Source organism: Cupressus sempervirens, chromosome 1, assembly GCF_028749045.1.
Source record: "Cupressus sempervirens isolate cs-2001-9-10 chromosome 1, ASM2874904v1, whole genome shotgun sequence".
Taxonomy (NCBI): Eukaryota; Viridiplantae; Streptophyta; class Pinopsida; order Cupressales; family Cupressaceae; genus Cupressus; species Cupressus sempervirens.
This window is the reverse complement of record NC_143118.1, coordinates 361,977,043-361,999,634: the sequence shown is the minus strand read 5'-3', so window position 1 is coordinate 361,999,634 and position 22,592 is coordinate 361,977,043. Positions and strand designations below refer to the sequence as shown.

General features: G+C 36.6%; 1 protein-coding gene across 2 annotated transcripts in view; it reads left to right on the top strand.

Moving 5' to 3' along the window:
- Positions 1-22,592, top strand: part of LOC149577752 (uncharacterized) — a 282,798-nt gene that overhangs the window by 74,929 nt on the left and 185,277 nt on the right. For both annotated transcript variants that reach the window (XM_089825533.1, XM_089825524.1), the window contains one exon: positions 20,165-20,196. In XM_089825533.1, the coding sequence (XP_089681659.1) occupies positions 20,165-20,196 (32 nt within the window). The remainder of the gene's footprint in view (positions 1-20,164; positions 20,197-22,592) is intronic.

Genomic DNA, 22,592 nt, shown 5'->3' with positions numbered 1-22,592 from the left:
GATTATATTATAATTTTATGTTGGTGGTTATTTGTTATGAAGGGGTGTGATGTTTTATGGACAACCTTCAAAGTGTATAAATATAGGCTATTGGAAAAATAAGATACGATTCATATTCCTATAAAATTTATACATACCTTATGTTCTTATGATATATTATATTTTTCATTTGCAAAGAAATGATTTTTTGAACTAAGCCTGTGGATAGTGGATTATCGAATGAATTCTTGTGCGATTCTAGAGTCGAACTGTATTGGATGGATCATCCGTAAGGAGTGCCTCCAATACAATTTTATTTTCGGATCAGTAAGAAATATCCATTTAATTTATTTGCATTAGAGTTTTAAATTATTATTAAGTTATGTCCTTTATAAATGTTTTTTATTAATTTCTATAAATATTTTAATATTCGGATAAGTGGACTGGGTCATTATTGCATTTTAAATTTGATAAACATAGATATTGTGAAATATTTAATTGTTTCCCTATTTATGTTTAGTTTGTCTCCGTAGGAGTTAAAGTGCATCCTAGACTAGTTTAAAATTGCATTTATATAATTGATCTGTCACGTCTGAATTGTTAAAATTATTTATAGTTTAAATATATTAGATTTTATAAAGTTGTACGTGTCAACTTATAATAGTTACTCTGATTGCACATTTAATTAAGCATTGGTCTTTTATTCTCGATTCATAATCCATATGTTGGCAACTGTTTCATTTCTTTCCATTGGGGAAATAATATATTCATTTGTTGTAATCATCTATAATAATCACTTTTATTTAAAAAACTCTCATATATTCTTTTATTATTCTTAATTCGTAATTCACAAATTTGAAGTTTTCTATATTTCTTTCCATTAGGAAAACTTTCATTTATTCATGTTTTAACCGATCTACTTTAAGCATCTTGGATATAAGGTTGTTGTCTAGGATTAGGTACACTCGCTTGGGTTCTTTAGAGCCGGAAGAGCAAGGGATTTGGATCGCATCGATCAATCCCATCAAGTTGGCCTTAGCCGGTTGGGTATCCCAGTATCAAGCAAGCAAGGCTCGTAGGATTCCAATTTGCGGTTTTGTGAACCAACACGGCTCAATTGTATACTCTTCTGTTTAGGATCCCGTTCATCATTGCGACCTGTGAAAATGAGATATTTGATGCGCAACTTGATCCTGTGAGCCAACTCTTCACCAAGTCCATGAGGCAATGCTAATGCCCTTCTTGGATGTTGGACTTCTTTAGTCCTTTTCCCTTTGAAGTGTCCATCAGATCTTTTTTCTTCTTGCAAGAGGTCACCACATTCCAGCTGTATCAGTTGCACCTTCACCTCCTGATTTAACTTCTTTGGCTTGTTATCAATTTTCTTCCCCCCTTGTGCATGGCCAGGTATTCCAAATACCCGCGTGAAATTCGATGCCCTGAATGAGATTACGAAGTCGCACTTGAGATAGGCAAAAGTAGTTCTCGAGAACCGATCATGGGTCTCTACAATCGTGCGCCAAAAGCCTTTGTAATCCTCAATGCAAAACACTGGCATTTGTATTGCACATTCCACCTACGCCTTTCAGATGCTATTATTCACCAAATGGTCCTCCCGTGTGTCTTGCCACCATTTCCTGCATTTAGCTCTATTAAGGCCTTCGAAAGAAATATTCTATGGTATGAGGTGAGTTGGTGCAGTTGCTGGATGTGCTGCCTGTTTGCCCTTCTTTCTACTTGTGCCTCCTGCAACATGAACACCTGAAGGTAAAGTCTTCATACTTCTAATCATGTTTGTGCTGGTTACTAAATCTTCTTCTAACTTCGTCTTCCAAGCTCTCTTTCCGGCGGATTGCATAATTGTCTCCTCTTTTGTCCTTTCGTGTGAAGAAAACGGTTAGGTTATTCTGCTTGATTCTTCCATACAATTCCTTCAGATTTGTTGGGTCCATACGACTCATGAACTAACAAATTGCGTGCTTAAAAAACAAAACACAATACGGCTCTTGATGGGCTGTACGGTTTCACCTTGTCTCCTTTAGCTTTGTTTGTACGATACAGTCTTTGCCTTCGAATACCATTCCTTCTACCTTGCTTTATGAGGTGTCACTTTGGAAGTCATACGGGTGATGCTAGAGATGGTGTATCCTTCCTTACAGCCGTACAATACTCTCTGTTTCTTATTGAGGCCATGTGGTGTGCTTCCTTTCTTTTCTATTTAACTGTCAAGTGACCATATGATACTTTCTTTCTTTTGTACAGTGCTATGTTTTCCCTTTATGTTGTCGTATGGTGGTGTGTTTGTGGATGCCTTCAACCTTATTTGGCCGTATGGCCGTACACATGAATTCAATTTGCAGTGTTTTCCTGTGGACACCACACAGTGTTTGGTTGCATATGTGGTCCGTACAGTTGTGCTTCAAGGCTGTACTGCTTCGCTTCTCCATGTCCGTATGTTGCTTGTGTTTCTCTCTTTTTTTCGTACGGTAGTTCTATTTCCCTTTGCTCTTTATGTTTTGGCCATACAGTGTTATGTTTCTCTTTAGTTGCTCTTCTTATACTGTACGGTGTGGCTTGGTGTTCTTGGGAGCCTTAAAACCTTTTTCCGAATGGTCTCATATATAGGCTGTACGGTGCTTGGCATGGTATTTTGCCTCCAAATCCTAATTCTTTGCTTGCAAATATCAAAATCCTTATGCCAATAATTGCCAATAGTTTATTACTAGTAGTATAATAATAATTTAAAAAATAAAAATAAAATAAATTTATTTACATTCCCTCTGAATTGTTCGTCTGGTTGCCATTATCTCCGCAGCCTTCATCCCGTTGGCGATAGGATTTTAACTTCATCCCGTCTGGTTGCCATTATCTCCCCGGCCTTCGACCCATTTACTGCGCCGACCACCTCTTTCCCATCCAATGTCCATAATTTGATTGCTTTGTTATCTCCCTTCACGAATCTTGAATGGCCCCACCCACTTCACTTTAAATTTGCTAGGTTTGATTACATTACACCCATTATATTTCAATACTAATTAGCTTGGTTGGAACATGTTCAGTTTCAAGTGCTTGTCATGCCATGCCCTGTGTCTGCATTGTGAAACTTTGGTGGCACATTGTGCTTGTAGTCGCCGTTCGTTGAGCTAATTCAAGTTATACAACCTTTCCCTAAGACTTTCCATGTCTCCTAATTTGTTTTCTATTGCTACTTGTAGACTTGGTACCCATGAATTTTGCCGGTACCACGACCTCTTGACCATACAATAACTGAATCGGAGTGTGCCTTGTGGTAACTTTGTAAGAGGTATGGTATGCCCATAACACTGATGGAAACTCTTGGCCATTTTGGCACCCATTCAACCCATCACTAATAATCGATCTGAGAGATCTTCAATGGGATGGATTCTTTGATGTGGGTTAACACGCTTTTCGATCGGGTTAACATCTCGTGTTAACACAGTTTTTTCATAAGTCGAGTTGGCTCAGTTTCTTCATGTGCCGAGCTAGTTCAGCTTGTTCATGTGCCGAGTTGGCTCAATTTTTCTTCATGTGCCGAGTTGCGGGTTAACGTGCTTTTTCTGTCAGGATTAACATTTTGTGTTAACCATTTTCATCATTTCGCAGAGTGACTTTTCTGCTCTTTCCAAAATTGCGAAATCGCTGTTGTCTCTTCAACCAAACATTCAAGAAATGTGCCAACCAATAGTTGCATGCCACGTGGTGGATCCTTCTTATGCTGGGTTGCTTGTAATCGGACGGTGGTCGTATTTTCGCATTGCTGCCCTTTGCTCTTGCGAAGATATGATGGCCGTTAGATCTTGGGGCTTCTTTGGATGTTTTGAGTGCATCTCAGCTGTCTGCGTGGTTAGGTGGAGATATTGGATCTACGGTTGTGTTTATTCATCGGCTGGGGATATTTTTTTAGCATCTAGGCTGTCCATATTCAAATGAAGATCTACATCGACAATTCACACCTTTGGGGGCAAATCAAATTTATTCCACGCGGGTCAATTCTGTAATTTTTGCGGCGGGTTAACTTGCATGTTATCTCGTCCCGCGTTTTTTTGACAGTGGTGTAGATTTATTTGTTGTAGTCATGGTATGTTACAAGGATTGATCTTTAATGCTGAACGACATTCTTTGGGCCTTGTTCCACGCCATTCATGCATCTCCATGCTCCTTTATTATATGTAATAATCAAATTTTTTGGATTTGATCTCTTACGGTTGGATGCGTTGATTATGGTTCTTTCCTGTCACTTCTACAACAGATTGATTTCAAGATCAGATTTAGTTCTAATATTTATTTATTGCTACTCTCTGCAACTTGACTCCACCTTTGGTTGGGGTTTGAACTTCAAATTTGATTTGAGTTATGCCTGAGCTCTTTAAAAGGCAATTGTAAATACTTTTTCTTGGTTCTTCTTTGTCTGTGTTTTTTTTGCAGCAACATTATGCTATGTAATTCCTTGCCTTCCATTAATGAAATAGTTTTCCTTCCTTATCTCTTCTTTCCATTTGTCAAACGTGCATGTATCTTTCCTTTTGCTGGTGTTTCTTTCTAGTTTTCAAGGTTTGTATGTTGTGTCCAAACTGTTGATGGTTGTTGTATATGTGAAGATGTCTTCCCTTTCAGCATTTCAACTAGTTCCAAACCTGCATGTGGATTCTTGGAGATCGAATAGAGTTGAGACTAGTGTATTTTGGACTTTTCATTGATGTGTTGTGCATACATGGACAGAGTCGTAACCACCATTCTATCTCGGTGCATCACCTCCCTTTCCCTTTATGGCATTTTAATTTCAGTTCTCCTTCTCCCTTTCCCTCTCTAGCAATAGTTTAGGTGCACCCTGATAGTAAGAAAACCGACCTTCTCTGGAGATTCAGCCTTAGAGCGCAAGTCCCACACTTGGAGGCTGTTTCCATGTTGCATAAGGTCGCTTGAGGGTCATACCTCAAGCAAGGGTGCAGGCTTTTGTGACAACAACTTTTCTTCCAAATCTTCACCTTCAACTGCGCAAGACTTGTAAATTACTGCAACCAAGATTTTATTTGTAGACTCTGCTTGTCCGCTTGCTCTTGGGTAGTACGGGCTCGACAGGAAATGGTAGATTTTGAATTGCATGGTGAGTAGTTCGATGACATGACTGACAAAATGTCCCCCATGGTCGCTCGTCAACTGTATTGGGATTTCGTACCTCATAATGATCCGCTCGTAGATAAATCTCGTTGTGCTCAATGCAAAGTTGTCTAGTAGGGCTCGTGCTTTTACCCACTTTGTAAGGTACTCGGTCGCTACTATAATATATTTGCATCTCCGGGTTTTGCTTACCTTCAGTGGCCCAACAAAGTCTAGCCCTCATCGTTCGAATAGTTCCTACGCATGTGAGGGGTTCAGAGGCATACAATCCCTCTTTAGTGGCTTCCCTGCTCTCTGACATGTATCACATGCAACGACCCACTCCCTGACATTGTTGTGCAAGGTTGGCCACCACAATTTTGTGAGAAGTATCTTACGCACATTTGTGTTTGGCCCCATATGTACTCTTGTGGGCCTTTCGTGTGCTTCTTTCAATACTTTCGACATTTCTTCCTCCAGAACACATCGTCTTAAAATCTGATTGGGTCCTTTCACTTGTTTGTATTCTAGTGGAAATTCATTCTTTTCCTCTCCCTTACTTCCTTCCTCGACCGCTAACATGTGACAGCTCGGAGAGAGCTCATAATCCTCCATTTGCCAATGGAGTAGGCCATTTACTGAGTCCAAGTTGTCATCGTTGAATCCTTGTTCCAGTCTCAGGATTCCTTCTTCGTTGGGTTCCATTCGTTTCTTCCCTTCATCGTCTCCTTCTTTGCCTTCGAAGTTTGACGATGCTGCCTCCTCTCCCACCATCTGGGTGTGTAGGTCGATTACGAACCTATGACCTCCTCTTTTCATGGACAGAGTGTTCTTTTTCCAGTCGTGTTCCACCTTTGCTTGCACCAACCAGCCCCTTTAGAGGATGGCATCGTACACTTTCCTTTTCAATGGAATTACCATGAAATCTAGTAGGAAGGGTTGTGTCTCGATCGTTACGGGTTGTGCCATTAGAGTCCTAAGGGGTTTGATCCCGCGTTGATCGGTGGTGAGCAGTTGGAATGTACTCGGCCATAGAGTAGGTTGCCCCGACTTCTTCCATGTTTTTTCAGGCAATACATTTACGCCCGACCCTCCATCTACGATTATGTCTGTGAGGATAGTTCTGAGAATACCCATCTCGACTACTACAGGGTGTTTTCCTATGTTCAGCGTAAGTAGCATTGGGTCTACCGTGGTCGTTCTGGTTCCACCTTGTGTGTCCTTCCCTGGCTCTTCCACCACGTTCAGGGATGGTGTCATGTTTAGGATTGTGGTTCGTAATTGAGGCATTGCAAGAAGAAGTTCGTTCAGTTTCATGAGAACCTCAGCTTGCATTACCTGCCGTATGATATTTTGTTCTGCCTGGTTCCTCCTTGAGGTGCCGACAGTGTCCTTTGTTTGCGATTTTTCAGCCTATATCTCTTTTTCTATTTCTGTTCTCGCTTGTTGCATCTTTTCTTTTCCTCTTCGGGATTTGGATACGTTGTCTTCTTTGCCTGTGCACGAGTGATTGCTAATGTTTCCTCGTTGCATCACTCTATGGTCAATTAATTTTTATTATATTAATTTTTCTCATATAACAATAACCTTATATCTCAAATATATAGAACCCATATATGTATTATATCTCATATATAATAGGTTTATCCAACTCAAGCTATCAAACATCAACACTCCCTCTTAGCTTAGAAAGATAAACATAAGAACAAATATTACTTCAACGTAATATTACAAATAACAATTTTAAGGATATCTCATTTGATATCTCAGAGGATTACTATGATTTGATATCGTATTCAATATCATGAGTATTGGTCTCCCTGAATATCAATGATATTCACCAAATACTCAAAAAAAGGTTTTGATATCACATCTGATAACAAGAGTATTGCTCTCCTAGAATATTAATGATATTCACTAAGTTCTCAAAATAAGGTTTGATATCACATATGATATCAAGAGTATCGGTCTCCTAGAATATCAATGATATTCACTAAGTATTCAAAATGGTTTTGATATCACATCTAATATCAAGAGTATTGGTCTCCCAGAATATCAATGATAGTCACCAAATACTCTTTGAGTAATGGCCTTCTAGAATGTTGAGATGTTAGACATTCACCACATACTCAATTTGTTTGATCTCATAATACGAGTTATTATAAGATCATCACCTTACAAAAGCTTCTGCAAATACAAGTAACATCATTGCGAAGTTGCCACTTCCTCATGATGTAGACAGGGGGTAGGCCCATTAGAATGACATAGTCATGAGTTATATTTGTGAATCACAGTCCTCTTAATTGCTACGTTTTATTGATAACTGGGGATTCCATCTCAACATGGTTTACTCCCTCTGAATCAATATGACCGAGATCATCGAAGGTTTATCAAATCATATCCTCTATCCACTCCTTTAGACAGATGTGTCAAACTCCCTCTGATTCTGATATCAATTTTCCTTTTCCTACAAGAACATCCTTGGAGGAAAAGATCAGAGCAAATAGTTCTTACGTATTGAATAAAAATAGGAGAGATTCCCTATAATAATAATACAATACTTAAAAATTTTATTCAAAGGAAAATACTCATCTCTTGTAGTCAAAGAATAATGCCCTCTAAATGACTTATTCTATTAAGTTATTATTTCCACGATAAGTCATTATTACCAAAGATTCCCATGTCATTATATGTTTGAACTTATTTTCATTTTATACGTTACTAGATGGAATACTAAAGTTTCACCCTTAAATGTCCTCAAGCTGTGAATAGACTTAAATTATCCCATGAAAACGTGTCCAATTTAATTTCTCTTCAGTTTGCCAAATTAGTGGTGGGTCCTCCATAAGGAAACATATTGTACTCTGAGGTAGTTACAAAGCCGTGCATTAATTTCTTGTGAACGTGAAGTGATATTAAGGGGGTAGACACCATTCTCTATTCCCATTTCATCATTTACTTGCTCTGCCATTGGATGGACTTCCATTGCAAATGCCACATAATAGTGTGCCCGTGACTTGTGGGTATTAGAGATTCTTTTCGAGTGGGTATGCACCCATTCTATTTAAAGCAGTTTGCCTATACATGTGTCGAGTCAATATTTACGGTGAATAGAATATCAGATGAAGGAATATGAGTCGACTGGTTATCCACTTCTCCATTTATTAACTAATAGCATTTCTCTATCATTGAACATTGACAGTCATAATTTGTACACCATTTATTTTTGATGCCTTCACAACAATATCCATTGTGACATCCGATCACCCAAAGTAATGATTTTCATCACAGAGGTCACTAGGTTGGGATTATTATTTTCATAGTTGTTTCTGATTGTTTTCAAAATCTTTGTTCATGCTAGCACACAATGCGAATTATTGGCATTGAGCACACCACATGACATTTGGGCCATTGGCCAGTAGATTGTTCAACAAGTAGATATTGAAGCATGGTTTGGAGCAACGACTTGCAGTTGCTCTTACATGCTTCCTACTGAGTTGGCTTATCAGATCTAACTGTACTTACAGGCATCGATACCTAGAGGCTTCTTGTTCGTTGCTTCATTGATTTGTGAGCTCTCTGTCACTCCTGATTTGAGGCAAGCATCTGATCCTTTGTATTCACATTGCCATAGTTCTGAACTAGTGATAAAACAGTCCAATCTGCGGCTTTTATATTGATCCCACACAACAAGCACCTGAGTTGGAGGCGTTGAGGTTTGGTCCATCTCACTCTAGCAGCTTGCAAAGACATTTGGACATGATCCTTTGCACAGATCTATTGATCTATACGATGATATCAGCAAATAAGTATCTCGGTCTGATCCTAACATTGGAAACATTGCAAAGCAGCCATCGCACAAACATCTGAGTATACAAAGGTTGAACCATCATTGTCGTTTGTATTGTAATTAAAGCACAGTCCATCTCAATTCCTTAAATCATGCTTCATCCAATTAGATTTACTTAGCCACTGAATGAACACATTCCATTATTAAAAATTTCTCATTTGCAGTGACCTGGCTTTGATACCATGTTAATTTTTAGAAGATTGCTGCAAATGTAGTTACCTTTCCTTTTTAGGTATATCTTTTCCAAATACGACATCCTCTTTGATTTATATATAGAGAATAGGCTATGAATAGACATGTCCCTTCATAGGACATGTCTATTCATTAATCAAATAATTAATATAATAACCACTTTAATCATATATATATTAGTATATTAATTTTTTTCATATAACAATAACCTTATATCTCAAATATAAAGAACCCGTATATATATTATATCTCATATATATAGGTTTATCCGACTGAATCTATCAAACGTCAACAGGAAGAACATAGCTTGATAGGTGCCAAATAACAATCTTATTTGGTTTAAACCTAAGTACAAAAAGAGGGGTACAAGCTTTACTCTTTCTATTGTTCCTTTCTCCTTAAGGAACAAATGGTGCGTCTTTTCTTGGTTATGCCATTGCTCAATGTTCAGTTTGCCTGTCTCATTGTAAATGACAGGTTGTGCTCTTTCAAAGCTTAGTATCCATCTTTCAAATTATTTGTTTACAATCTGATGCAATCAATCTTGATAGCCCACAGTACACTCTTGACTTTATTTAAAAACAATTGTTCTGTGTCTTTCCTGTTTATTGTTTCCTACATGGAGATATAATGCGCATCACTGAACCTATCTACCACAACTAAATAATAAACAGTCATTTCCATGTTAGCTATAGCTATTAATCCATCCATCAAACCCATGGAAACACTTTCTGTAGTCTAGTACGTGATGGAAGAAGTGTGTACATTCTTTCTTTATCCATCTTGAATTTGCATTTGCAGGATAACTTCCATCCTCCAACGAATTTTTGTACCTCTGCTTGCATTTAAGGTCAATAATACCTATTCAAACGAGTTAACTAAAAGGACTTGCCACTTTGGAGGTATGCATTGAAAGGATTTAAAAGCGAAAGAAAGAACAACAGACGCAAAACAAATAGACAAAATACTCAACACCAGATTTATCCTGGTTCACCACAATAGTGGCTATGTCCAAACTGCAGAATAATAGATTAATGTATAAAAGTTATTTACAAATGGGCAGGAGAAACATATAAATAGGCTCCAATTACATTACATATGAAAGGTCTCATGAAACCAAGAGACACACTTATTGGAGGGAATGATAATAATGACTGTTGGCCTTCAATATATCAACATGTACCCCCCTCATAAATATTGCTTCTTTGGCACACATATTTTGTCCAGCCTATAAGGTAGTCCTTCCATGAGCAAGAAGTCATACCCTTCTTTCATGTCTTCTTGTTCTTGGATCTTTTGGTACTTCTTCCCAAAATCAGAATCTTTCTCACATGATTATAAAATCTTGATAAGATAAGATAACTTTGTTAATGTCCAATCAGAGACCACAAAGGGTTAAAGGGATTGCCAAGAACAACAAGAAAATCCAGCTCGCAATAGAGACGCCAAACAATTCCGAAGAAAGAAGCAAAAATAACTGAAACAAAAACAAAAAAAGAGGGGTGCAAAAGGACAAAACATTTCAGAGCACTGCTAAAGGTTTTGAACAAGTGTGAATGACTGCAAGACAAAGGGATAAGCAATAGGACCAACTGGAGCATTGGACCTCTTTCAGAGTGATCTTGGAAGAGGAAGGCTGCTGCTAATAGGAGTCCATCCTGGGCTTCACCAATCTGGAACAAGGGACAGAGCCAAGGTGAGGCCCTGCAAAGAAGGAAGTGACCTGTTGACAAGATAGGGGTGTTGTGAGATGCAGAATTTGGAGTGTGTGATTCCTGAGCCAAGTGGCTTTTTCGAGATTAAGCGCAAGACACCTCTGGTCTGTTGATCTAAAGAAGGTGGGGAACGAATGTGCCTCCCTGAAAAGGCATTAGAACCTCCCTTTGATCTCATAGTACAGAGGGGAGTGAAAGATGAAGTGCTCCTCCGAATCCAACTCCCCAATGCTGCAAAGCTTACAAACCATGTGCACTCTGTCAATATGGTGGTCAGTCTTGCACCAGATGCAGAATTTGGAGTGTGTGATTCCTGAGCCAAGTGGCTTTTTCAAGATTAAGCACAAGACACCTCTGGTCTGTTAATCTAAAGAAGGTGGGGAACGACTATGCCTCCCTGAAAAGACATTAGAACCTCCCTTTGATCTCGTAGTACAAAGGGGAGCGAAAGATGAAGTGCTCATCCGACTCCAACTCCCCAATGCTGCAAAGCTTACAAACCCTGTGCACTTTGTCAATATGGTGGTCAGTCTTGCACCAGAGCTGATGTGATCATAGTTAGAGCTGATATAAGCTTTACAGTAGCCTATCTAGACAGCATATCTACTACAACATGTGTACTTCCTTTTTGTATTTGATCACCAAATGGAATTGCTTTAGATAATCCATCCATTTATAATGTTGCACCACTTTAACTTATTTTGAGCCTGCAAATACTGTAGAGGTTTGTGGTCCCTGTGCTCAAATTTTTTCCTTTCCAAGTAAATCTGTAATAATGCATAAGCACCCTGTCATACACTGGAAAGTTTCTCATTGCCGGAGTGAAGATCTCTCAATGATAAAATATTGATTTACCACTTTCTAACAAGACTGCTTTCATGGCATACTCATGATGTCTCAAAGTTAAAAGGGAGCTACAAATCAGGTAATGCTAACACTAGAGCATTGCAAATCTTATCTGTAAATGTTTTATAATCTCTATCATGTACACTTCTTAAAAGTACTTCCCCAGTTTTGCAATTGGATGTAGATAGGCAAGAAAAGGATGGAAAATATTTATGCACATATTATGTAGTATCTACCAAACTCCTTGTTTTTGTAGCTCTCCTTGCAGTGAGCTGATTCTTGATAGTATCAACTTTTGTGAGATCTACTTTCAGCTCACATCCTCTAACCACATAACTTAATGTTTTTTGGCAAGCTCGTACTTAAGTTGCACAATAGCTCCTTTTCATATAATACTTTTAAAACCTATCTCAAATGCGTTGAATGCTCCTCTCATGTTGCACTAAATATCAAAATGTCATCTAGATACATCATGACGCATGTATCTGTGTCAACACATCCTTCAATAAACACACGAGTGTGCTTAGTGAATTATACAATCCAGGAAGAATAACAGGCCATTCATACAAAATAGTTTGGACTTGAAAGTAATTTTCTCCTTGTCTTGCTTCTTCAATCTCACTTATTAGTATCCTGATTTAAATTCAATTTTGTAAAATACTTCCCATGTTACAATTGATCAAGCAAGTGATATATCCTTGAGATAGGATATTGGTTCTAGCTTTCTGGTAGCAATTTTGTTCAGAGCATCGTAATCTATGCACATCCTCTAAGAGCTGCCCTTCTTCCTTACCATCACCACAGTTGATCAACATGGTGAAGTACTGGGATGTACAACACGATGTTCTAATAGGTCTTGAAGTTGTTTTATTTCATCCCTTCACAAATAATTGTCACAACAATAGTTGAAAAACTCAGTTTGGGCAATAACTTGTTTAATCAACTTTTTTTGTGAAGTCATTAATGAAAAGCTTGACAAAATTTTCGAACATTAAAAACCACATAATATTGTTAAAATATTCTTTAAAAACATGCACACTACTGAATTAAGGAACATATTACTGCTTTCCTTCATACATAGATCAAATTAGAGTTGAGCTCAAAACATTTCACAAAGTTTCAATATAATTAGAAATTAGAAATTATAATTTCAATGTCCATAATCAATAAATATCTTCTATGATTAAATCACAAAAAAAAATCACTGTTGTGTGGGTGTTGTGGAACTAATGGTATGGCTAATGATCATCATAGGAGCCTCGATCATAGGATCAGACTATGAATGTGATGAACCTCTATTGATATCTCCGCATCCTTGCTGTTTACCGTACAGGTAAAGAAATCAACACATACAGACAATAGAACAGAATAGCAGAATAATATTCGCATATGCCAGAACATACATTAGGCTTCATAATATTCGCAATAGTAGATGATTGATGATTTACAATGATCCCAGACGGGATATAAATACTACTGCCGAACCTTCCCGAAGGAGTCTGTCGGCCACAACATTACATCCGCTACAAACTATTTACCCGTTGCCTACAAAATACAAAACACCGACGACAGTCAATCCGTCGGCTACAGAAACACCATCGGACCCATCCAGTCGGCTAACACTTGCCTTCTACCTTCTCAAATGATGCTATTTTTTCTTTCTCATCTTCAAAATAGCCATATTATCATTAGTGAACAACATATCCACATCCTGCACAACTGAATTTGAACATGGATCAATGTCATTTAGGTCAAGTGCATGATGTGTTTCTTTCTCTCTACCTTCTTTTTATGCAATTGAACATTGAGCTACACAATGACAAGGTCATTCAAGCTTTTTTGAGATAACGTGTGGTTGTTTACGTGAATGGCTTTAAAATACTCTAAATGTGCTTACAACTAAAAGTTTGGGACATCCCTTTTGGAATATTATAAAAATGACTCCTCCCCTTTTTTGTTTTTCAACTACTTGATCAATTTATCTATGATCGGAGAAATGGGGATAGGTCACACAATAATTTCATTTGGAAAGTCAATGTGAGCTTCTTGCAAGTAACATTCTAGTTTTTTACAAATGTAGTGGTTTTGAGCACAAAAAATCATGGCTTAGTTTGTTAATTTTAGCACTCAATCAGCTGTTAAGCAGTTTTAAGGGTGGATTGTTACTATCAAGCATTCATGATTGTGTGGCGGAAGTGAATTTGTTGAATACAACACTAGAGGAATCATAGGAGGTACAATAGTTGTTCATCCTAAAGAGATGAACAATTGGTGCAAACTTGATCCAACAATATAGGAACTTACACCTTAAATGTTTGGGGCCCTTGGATCGTCTGTTTTATTACAAGACCTCATTGCTCATTATCTCTAATAATCTTAGCTTTGTACTTTAGGCTACAACTTGGGATCTAGCCAATATGCTAAAGTAGTTGCAACCCCCCAGTGGCACAGTAGTAGACTACCAAGGTTACAAATGATTTTATTAAGGTGTGTGGGCTGCAGATCTTCCACCTTATCACAAACTTCTTCTATTTGTTGATGTCATTGCTATTTCTGATCTCCTAGGACCATTGCATAATGACTTGGCCGCAAATAAATTAATGGTGCACTGTGAAGAGCTTGGGAGTCTTTTATGATGGATTCCAACTCATCAAAGAGAAAAGAAGAGAGCCTATTGTAGTTGACTTGTAGTGTTCACAACAAATAGTATAATGCTATCTTGAAAACAACATGGGGAGATCATCTTAAGTTTAAATTGGATGGTTGATGCATTATTTATAACTCAGAGCATTGGTATTCCTTGTGGGTTACAAGATGAGGCCATAGAGAAATGCTAATGCTCTAATGTTGTCTTTGTACAGCAAACAAGACAAGAAAAAAGGGCCAACCTCAAATGTGAGCTGGACATAGCTGATCAATGGTGCAAGAGAGTTTTGTCACATCTCAAATGGCTGCTTAGAAGTTGCACATATTATTAGATCAAGTGAAGATCAGGTTTTCTGCACACTTTTGGATGACAACGTGCTTTAACACTGGCTGCAAATGTGTGGGCCATTGGATGAAGTCAAGATCAATGACCACCTCTCTCTGCCAAATCAAATCACCATGATAAAAAAACAAAACAAAGGACTTCTAAAACATGAAGCATAACCAAAAGGGCATGAAATCTTGGCGTGAGGTTGAACATGAAACACAAAACTGAATGGATACAAAGGCCAACTTTTTTTGTGGGCGTGAAATATTTGAAGGGTTTGATATATCCTCAGACATGAGATCACATGCAAGATATTCAAGCCTACAAAGGTTTAGGTGTTGGCCCTTGACAATGAGGTTTGATCGGTTCTTGTAACTTTGAATTTCCACAATATTAATGTTTAAGATATTAAGTCTAAATTTGGTCTTATTGGTGACATTAAAAACCCCTTTGAATTGGGTGACACAAACCCTTAAAAACAATACTAAACACTTTGCAAGAGGACTTGAAAGTGAGGAGATTATGTTCACCTCCCCCCTCTTAGTAAAAGAATTGTGTTCCGCAACTGGTATTAGAGCTTTTTACTTGAAAGGGGTTAAGCAACTAAGGTAGATCTTGGATAGAGAACACATGGCTTGTCTAGAAGGATCTTCCACAAATAAAATTCCTCTATTTGATGGTTGTAATTATGCATTTTGGAGTATTGGAATGGAGAGTTATCTGTCTTCCCTGGGAATTGATTATAGACGTCTGTTGTAAATGGACCTATAATCTCTACAACTCCTCTAGTTGATTAGGCTAGAAAGAGAGAGTATGAGAATAACATGAAGGTGAGAATGCAATTCTTTGTGGCTTGGTTGATACAAATTTTGCCAAAGTTATGTATTGTCAAACTGCTAAAGACATCTGTGGCAAGCTGAGGAGTATTTTTAAAGTTGATGCCAAAGTAAGGCAAGCAGATTTGCAAACATATAAGAAAAAGTTTTAAGATTTAAAGATGAAAGAAGAAAAGTAGATTGTTGATTATCCTCTTTGAGTTATGAGATAGTGAATGCGATTAAAGGTCTTGGAGAAGACATAGAAGGTCCTGAAGTTTTTCAGAAGGCTTTGAGATTGTTGCCTTAAAGATGTGATTTCAAAAGTTCTGTAGTTGAAGAAGCCAAAGATCTTGATAAATTTACGGTTGATGATTTACATGGTTTCGCAGCATATAAGATGAGAACAGTTGGTGAAGATACATTTAAAACAGAAGCTGCATTTAAGGCTATGAAAAAAGAAAAGGAGATTGTGATACTGATGAAGAAGTTGCAAACCTCACTAGAAAACTTTAAAAAGGTTCTGGCAAGTAAAAAGGGAAGCTGTCTTGGAAGTGCTTCAACTATGGAGAGATTGAGCATTTTTCTGTTAAATGTCCTTATGATGGAAATCATGAAGATAGTGAAGAAGACATTAAGAAGACAATCATTACAAGAAAAAGATTTCTACAAAGAACAAGAAAAGCTTATATATCAATGCAAACATTAATAATTCAGAAGACAACAATGAGTATGTATTGGATGCTGAAAAATGTGAAACATTGTTCATGGCTGTTGGATCAACTGCCAAGGATCAAAGTAATAATGAAATGACATTTTGCATGATGTTGAAGGGGGAGAGATAGATCTTGAAGGTGAACTATCATGTGCTTTGATGAAATCAGAAGATTGAAGAAGGAGAATAAAAGCACAAGGCTGTTGCAAAGAGAGAAAATGAAGAGCTGAAGAAAGAACTTGAAGAGGGTAATCAAATGATCATCAATGTGAATGCTGAACTTGAAGAGGCCAAGAGAAAAGAAGAGGTAATGCGTTTTGAACTTCTGTTGAAATATGAAGAATGTTTGAAATTCGAATGTGAGGCAGTGGCTTTAAGAAATGATCTTCACTAATTCAAAAGTCAGTCTGAAAGAAGGATAAAATTTGTTAAGGGTTCTAATATTTTGAATGAAATGTTAGCACGTCAAAGGTGGACAAAAACAAATCTGGTTTGGGTTTTGACAAAGATCTAAGCTCTAGCACAGGTATTTCTTTCAGTAAGAAGGATAATGGCAATGGTTTTGTTAAAGTCCAAAGGTAGAAATTGTATTCACAATGGTTTCCTTTTACAAGAACAGCTACAATAAATAAGTTTTATCCCTATTTTTGTGTTTATTGTAACCCTTAAAATTATTTTGGTCATAGAGCAATTGAATGTAGAGTTGTATCAAGGAGAACTAACTTTGTAAGTAGAAAATTCTTTAAGAGATTTTTAATGTGATTTCTTATAATTGTAGAATATTGGTGACGTTGCAAGATAGTGTAACATGAGTTTTGTAGAACAGAGAAGGAATTGAAACAAGCTCTTGAGTGATCTTAAAAATTTCAAGAAAGATACAGAGAAAGCATGGAAGAAAGAAGAAGGAAAGAATTCTGAAAAATCCATTATTGTTCAAACTGGCGGAATCTATGGATAATAGACAGTAGCTGCACTAATCACATGATTGTTGATAAGAGTAAGTTCATCAAGCTTACTGATTGGAATGGTAGTTCAGTGAAATTCGAAGTCAGTAGTCAAGAATCGTGGTAAAGATACTTTGAGCATTAATGCCACTTTAGAAACACATGATGTTTGGTACGTTGAAGGATAAAAATATAATTTTCTAAATGTTAGTCAAATGTGTGACAATGGGTAGATTGTAATTTTTAATGCTCAAGGATGTGATTTCTTCATCTCTGTATTTACGATTTTTGTTATCAGGGAGTCGCTTTCACAACCTCCTCCTTTCTATTGATTCATCATCTTTCCTCAGTAAATTTCTGATCTTGATAGTGCTTTTTGTCAGCACCTTGGGATAAATCTTTTTCATTCTTGATTGCTTTCTCCATTTCTTAACATGACAAGGAATGATTTGGACTCACTTGTATATACCATTTTATTACACAATCCCCAAGTATCTGTAGAAAGTCGGATATTTTAATTGTGAAGTGTGTAATTCCATGGTTTGTCCAAAATTCCAAATACATTCAAGGATAAATAGGTTATTATCTTTCTCAGTATTTCTATAGGATATTAAGAAAATTGTTCTAGTATTTGACATGGGATCTGGTGTGGTGTATTTGTTCTTGATCTTTTGTTTGTCCACCAGGGCTGCTTGCTTGATTGTTGCTACCAGAGTTTACATTGGGCATACAATAATTTGTCATTTTTTTGTTTCATTAGAGGTTGTCTTTTGCCCTTATCCCTCTCTAGCTCAATACAAGAATTATCTTTTATGATTACTCTGTCAAAATTCTCTTGGAATCATCTTTCTCATTTTCATTTCTATTATAATTTTCTATTTATCCTTGCTCCCAACTCCTATCATTTTGCTATAAGCTGTAATAACCCTGTCTGGTTATAGCTAAATCAAGCATCAATTTCTTTCACATTTCAATAGTTTGACATTTTGTCAAACACTTGGCAAGCAGCCCAATTACCACTGAATATATGATGTCTTAAATTTTCAAACACAATATCAGGATGTACAGGAAACTGATCACAAATCTATTTAATTTTGGCCTTATAAGTTTTGCATAAATAAATACCAAATGCCAATAAACAATTCTGAAGTGATACACACCAGCCTCTGAATTCATTCATCAACAAACCATATAGCAATATAATGAAAAGGGAATTTGATTGTTGGCTGATTATAAATCAGAATTTGAGGCCAGCCTATTTACTTTCAAACTATGTAATATTAATTGAATTTTACACATTAATAACTTGGTCTTTGCCGTAGAATGCAATTGCAAAGTCAAACTAAAAGCTGTCTTTTTCAATTTCAATCTGGTGTTCACAATCTATTCTTACAAATGCTGCCCAAAACAAACTCCAATCTGTAGACTAAACCCTCGTCCAGCAATAGAGAAATTATAATATTCAATTGTATAAATGCTCCTTAGCCACAATTAATACAGAAAGAGGAGACGATAATAAAACTCAAAAGTCCACAATACCTCCGCTGTGGATTCTCAGAATTAGATCTACAATACTTCAGCTGTAGATCCCAAACCCTTATACTTCAGTAAGGGCACAAACTTCAGACTTAGAAATGTCACAATGACAACAGGAGCAAAATAAGATAATCAAATAATTAGATGCTTTACTCATCATATGGGCTCATATTTATAATCTCCAAATGGCACAAAGTTTCCCAAATGAACTTCACTTCAGAAACTTCACACACAACATTCAAATATAATAAGGTGCCATTATAATCTGATTTATTAATTGCTTTTGGCTTCGAAAATGACCTTGTTCATTATAACTTGAAATTCTGACACATAAGGCCAATATTTCTTGATCCCATGATTTAAAACTTTTCATCCCGGTTCCAACGAGCTATGATACTGAGGTGACCAACCAACAACAGTACAAAAAATAGCAACCTCAACGTATTTATATGAATAATAATAATATTCACCCATCTTGCGAAAACAACTGAAGAAGCATTAGAATTGAAATCTGACAATACCAAAGTGATCCTAATGATGAAAGACGATGAATGAACCCAACGGAGTGACTTACTATAAATAGACGCTCCCTCCAAGATTCTTGAAGCCCAAATTGGAAGCTCCAAATAAAAACTGAGAGCATCCTCCAACTCCTTTGACTCAACTGAGCTCATCGAAACCAATAGACTGACTTACTATAAATAGTAAGTTCCTCAAACGGAGCCAAAACACACCATAGGCTACTGGAAAGCATATAACCACATAACTAAGACCCTCAAATTTTATTGTCAGCTCACGAGGGTCACGATGGTGAATTGACCTGGCCAACTACAGGAACCTGCTAAAAATGGGGACATTACATAAGCTTCCTCCTTTTTGCAAAATAGTTCTATACTCACAACAAGCACATTTCTGGTTTGGGTATATGCACACTTTCTCCAGGTCTTATTCCAAGGTAATGTAACTCTAAAGAATAGAACTGTAGTGGGATACTAAAGGGCCTTTGAGCCAACACTTCAATAATTGATGGTGAACTATGCCTCAATTAGCATAAATATTGAATCCACAAATCCTTGTTAGATAGACCTTTATTCTTGCAGGAACAGTATATGAACGACTTCTAGATGATGGAAATATCATTTGCAATTCAAGCATTGTCAGCAATATGGACACCTTACCAGATTCGCCATTCCTGCATATGCAAGTTTCATATGAAGAAAATATTGTTGCAGTAAATTTTGTCAGCATTTAATCTCTAGCTTTCTTGCTTTGAAATGTCAATTTGACATCTTAGGGTAGACTTAGAGAAAAGTTCAAGCTTCACAGTATATGGAAATTTTGATGAGATATTAGGTAAATGCTTGTGAATTTAGAAGGTGATTAATACTTATTATTATGCATGTATTATCTTTCAAGTTAAGAAAATATGGAGTTTTCTTGGTCATACTTTAAATTTGTTTAACTTGTCTGAATGATGTAGGTGGAGGAACAAAGGAGCCAAAAGTAGACAAGGTATGTGGTTCTCTTGATTAACATTGACTATATGTAGAAATCAATATATTGCAATACAATCATGGCAAGATTTGAACTTTATGACATATTGTAACATGTAATTAATGATAATTGAGCTTTATATGGCCACTCCATATTGATTATGGACATTTTGATTAAATAAATGGTCAAGAATCAAAGACTCAAAGTATGTACTTAAGCATAGTTTTAAGTTTTTAATAAAAATAAATATATTTTGTAGAATTCTCAACGCGCTAATGGCTGGATGCAATTTCGTTTCTCCACTTGCACTCAATTTGGGTAGTTTTTTCATTTTTCTGGAGTTTAATCTCCTTACCATGGTAGATTATGTCATCTTCCACTTTTTGAAATAAATGGATGTGAATCTCCTACTATAAGTCAAAAGTTAACCAATTTGTCTTTCGTCGTGTTTTAGGAATAGGCATCTGATATGTTGTGGGAGACTCTAAACTCACTGAAGGACTTGCATTTTCAGCAGGAATGAACATAAAGGACTATGGCTAAACTCAATTACCCTCTTCCAAACATGCCAAATTTCCTTTGTCTAAGAAGCATGACTGCAAGAGTGGTTATGAGGGTGGTAATGGTTGAGCTTACATTTTATTCATGTTTCATTTGACATGGATTTGAAGTGGCCTATAACTGTATTTCTCTTTGTGCAAGATAGTAGATGGTCATTGTAGAAGATGTTTTTCTTTTCTGAGAGGAAAAAATTAAAATTAAACTAATATCAATGGGCCCTTGGTCTACTACTGAAGTTGAATGGTTCTAAATGAGCCCACCAGGGATCAAGTCTTGCTGAGTGCAAGGCTCTGACATCATAAGGAATGAGGTTAGGATTGTGCCTCGGGTGATTTTGACGGTGTGGATACCCCTTAGTCCTTGGCTCTAAGCCAAAGTAGTTTCAGGCACAAGTGTGCCTGTATCAAATTGCTAAAATGTCTTTGTGGTGGCTTTTGCTGGTTGGTAGCTCACAGGCTTCATGCCTCTGTTGGGCTGTGTTGAAGGTCTGAACCCTCCATAAAATAAAAAATGAAAAAATTATATTAATAAAAGACTGAAATACAAGAGTACCATAAAGATTTCTAGATACCCATAGCCATCATAAAGGGTGTTAGTCTTGGACATTGACATATTGGAGAGACAATTGATAGTCCTATTTATCGATGGACTGATAGACCCTCTTAAAGGTTGCGTTAAGGCACTAAAGCCTAGCTCTCTTCAAGAGATTATCAAAAAATCTAGGAATATGAATCCCAGAACCACCAAGAGCAAAGCTCCATAAAAGAAATCATCAAAGCAACCTATCTATCCTCAAAGATGTACCAAGGAGGAACAAGAGAGTACACAAGATCTACGGAGAAGAAAATTGTGTTTTAGTTGCAAAGAACATTAGGCACCTATACCTGAATGCATGGGAAGAGGCCAAATTTACTATATAGAGGTAAGACCTAATAGTGAGGATGATGAAAACCTCAATAGTGAAGAAAGTGCTTTAGACAATGATGCTTAACAACTTTTTTTTCCAAAGCAAAGGAGTACCCTAGGAACTTTGAATGCATCTGCAACCAAGGATTAATGCCAAGTGTAAGTAGTTGTACAAGGCCAAGTATAAATCATTCTCCATGATAGTGGGTCTACCCAAAATGTCATAAGCAAACAACTTGTCATATCCAAAAAGATTCTTGCTTGTAATTGGATTGTCAGACCCGAACTTCAAAATTAGAAGTTACCATGGGATATTATATACTTAGACATTTTCAATGTGACGAATTTAGACAAGATTGACATGTGATACTTGTGTAATGACCCTCGAGAATTAGGGTCAACAAAATTAATAAAATTATGATAAATCTTCATTCTAAATTTTAATTATGAAATGAATAAATAGTAAATTCATTTATATAATAATTATTCTTTAAAGACCCCATTATTTAATACTTGATAGTTATTGATCAAAATAATAGATTATTATAATAATGTTTTCTTTATTGTCAATCAAATTAATTTAACCATGTAGTAATTGGTATTTTATAAAACCAATTTCCTTGGCAAAAACTATTAATAAAAAATACATATTATTATATAATAATTACTAGATACATATTATTATTAAATAAAATAAAATAAAATAAAAGAAATTAGGTCGAAGGAGACATGACCAATGTATTTGGTTGTGACTCTTGAATATGTCAAATTTTTATATGGGGATAAGAACAAATAAAAATCATAACCGAAGGACTTCTTTTAATTATTTGGAGTTTGAAGGAAATTACGGAGAAGAATAGAAATAGGAAAATCGATCCTAGTCAACAAACATTTGGAAGTAAGCGTTCATATCTTGGAACCAACCTCACCTCAAATTATGCTTAATC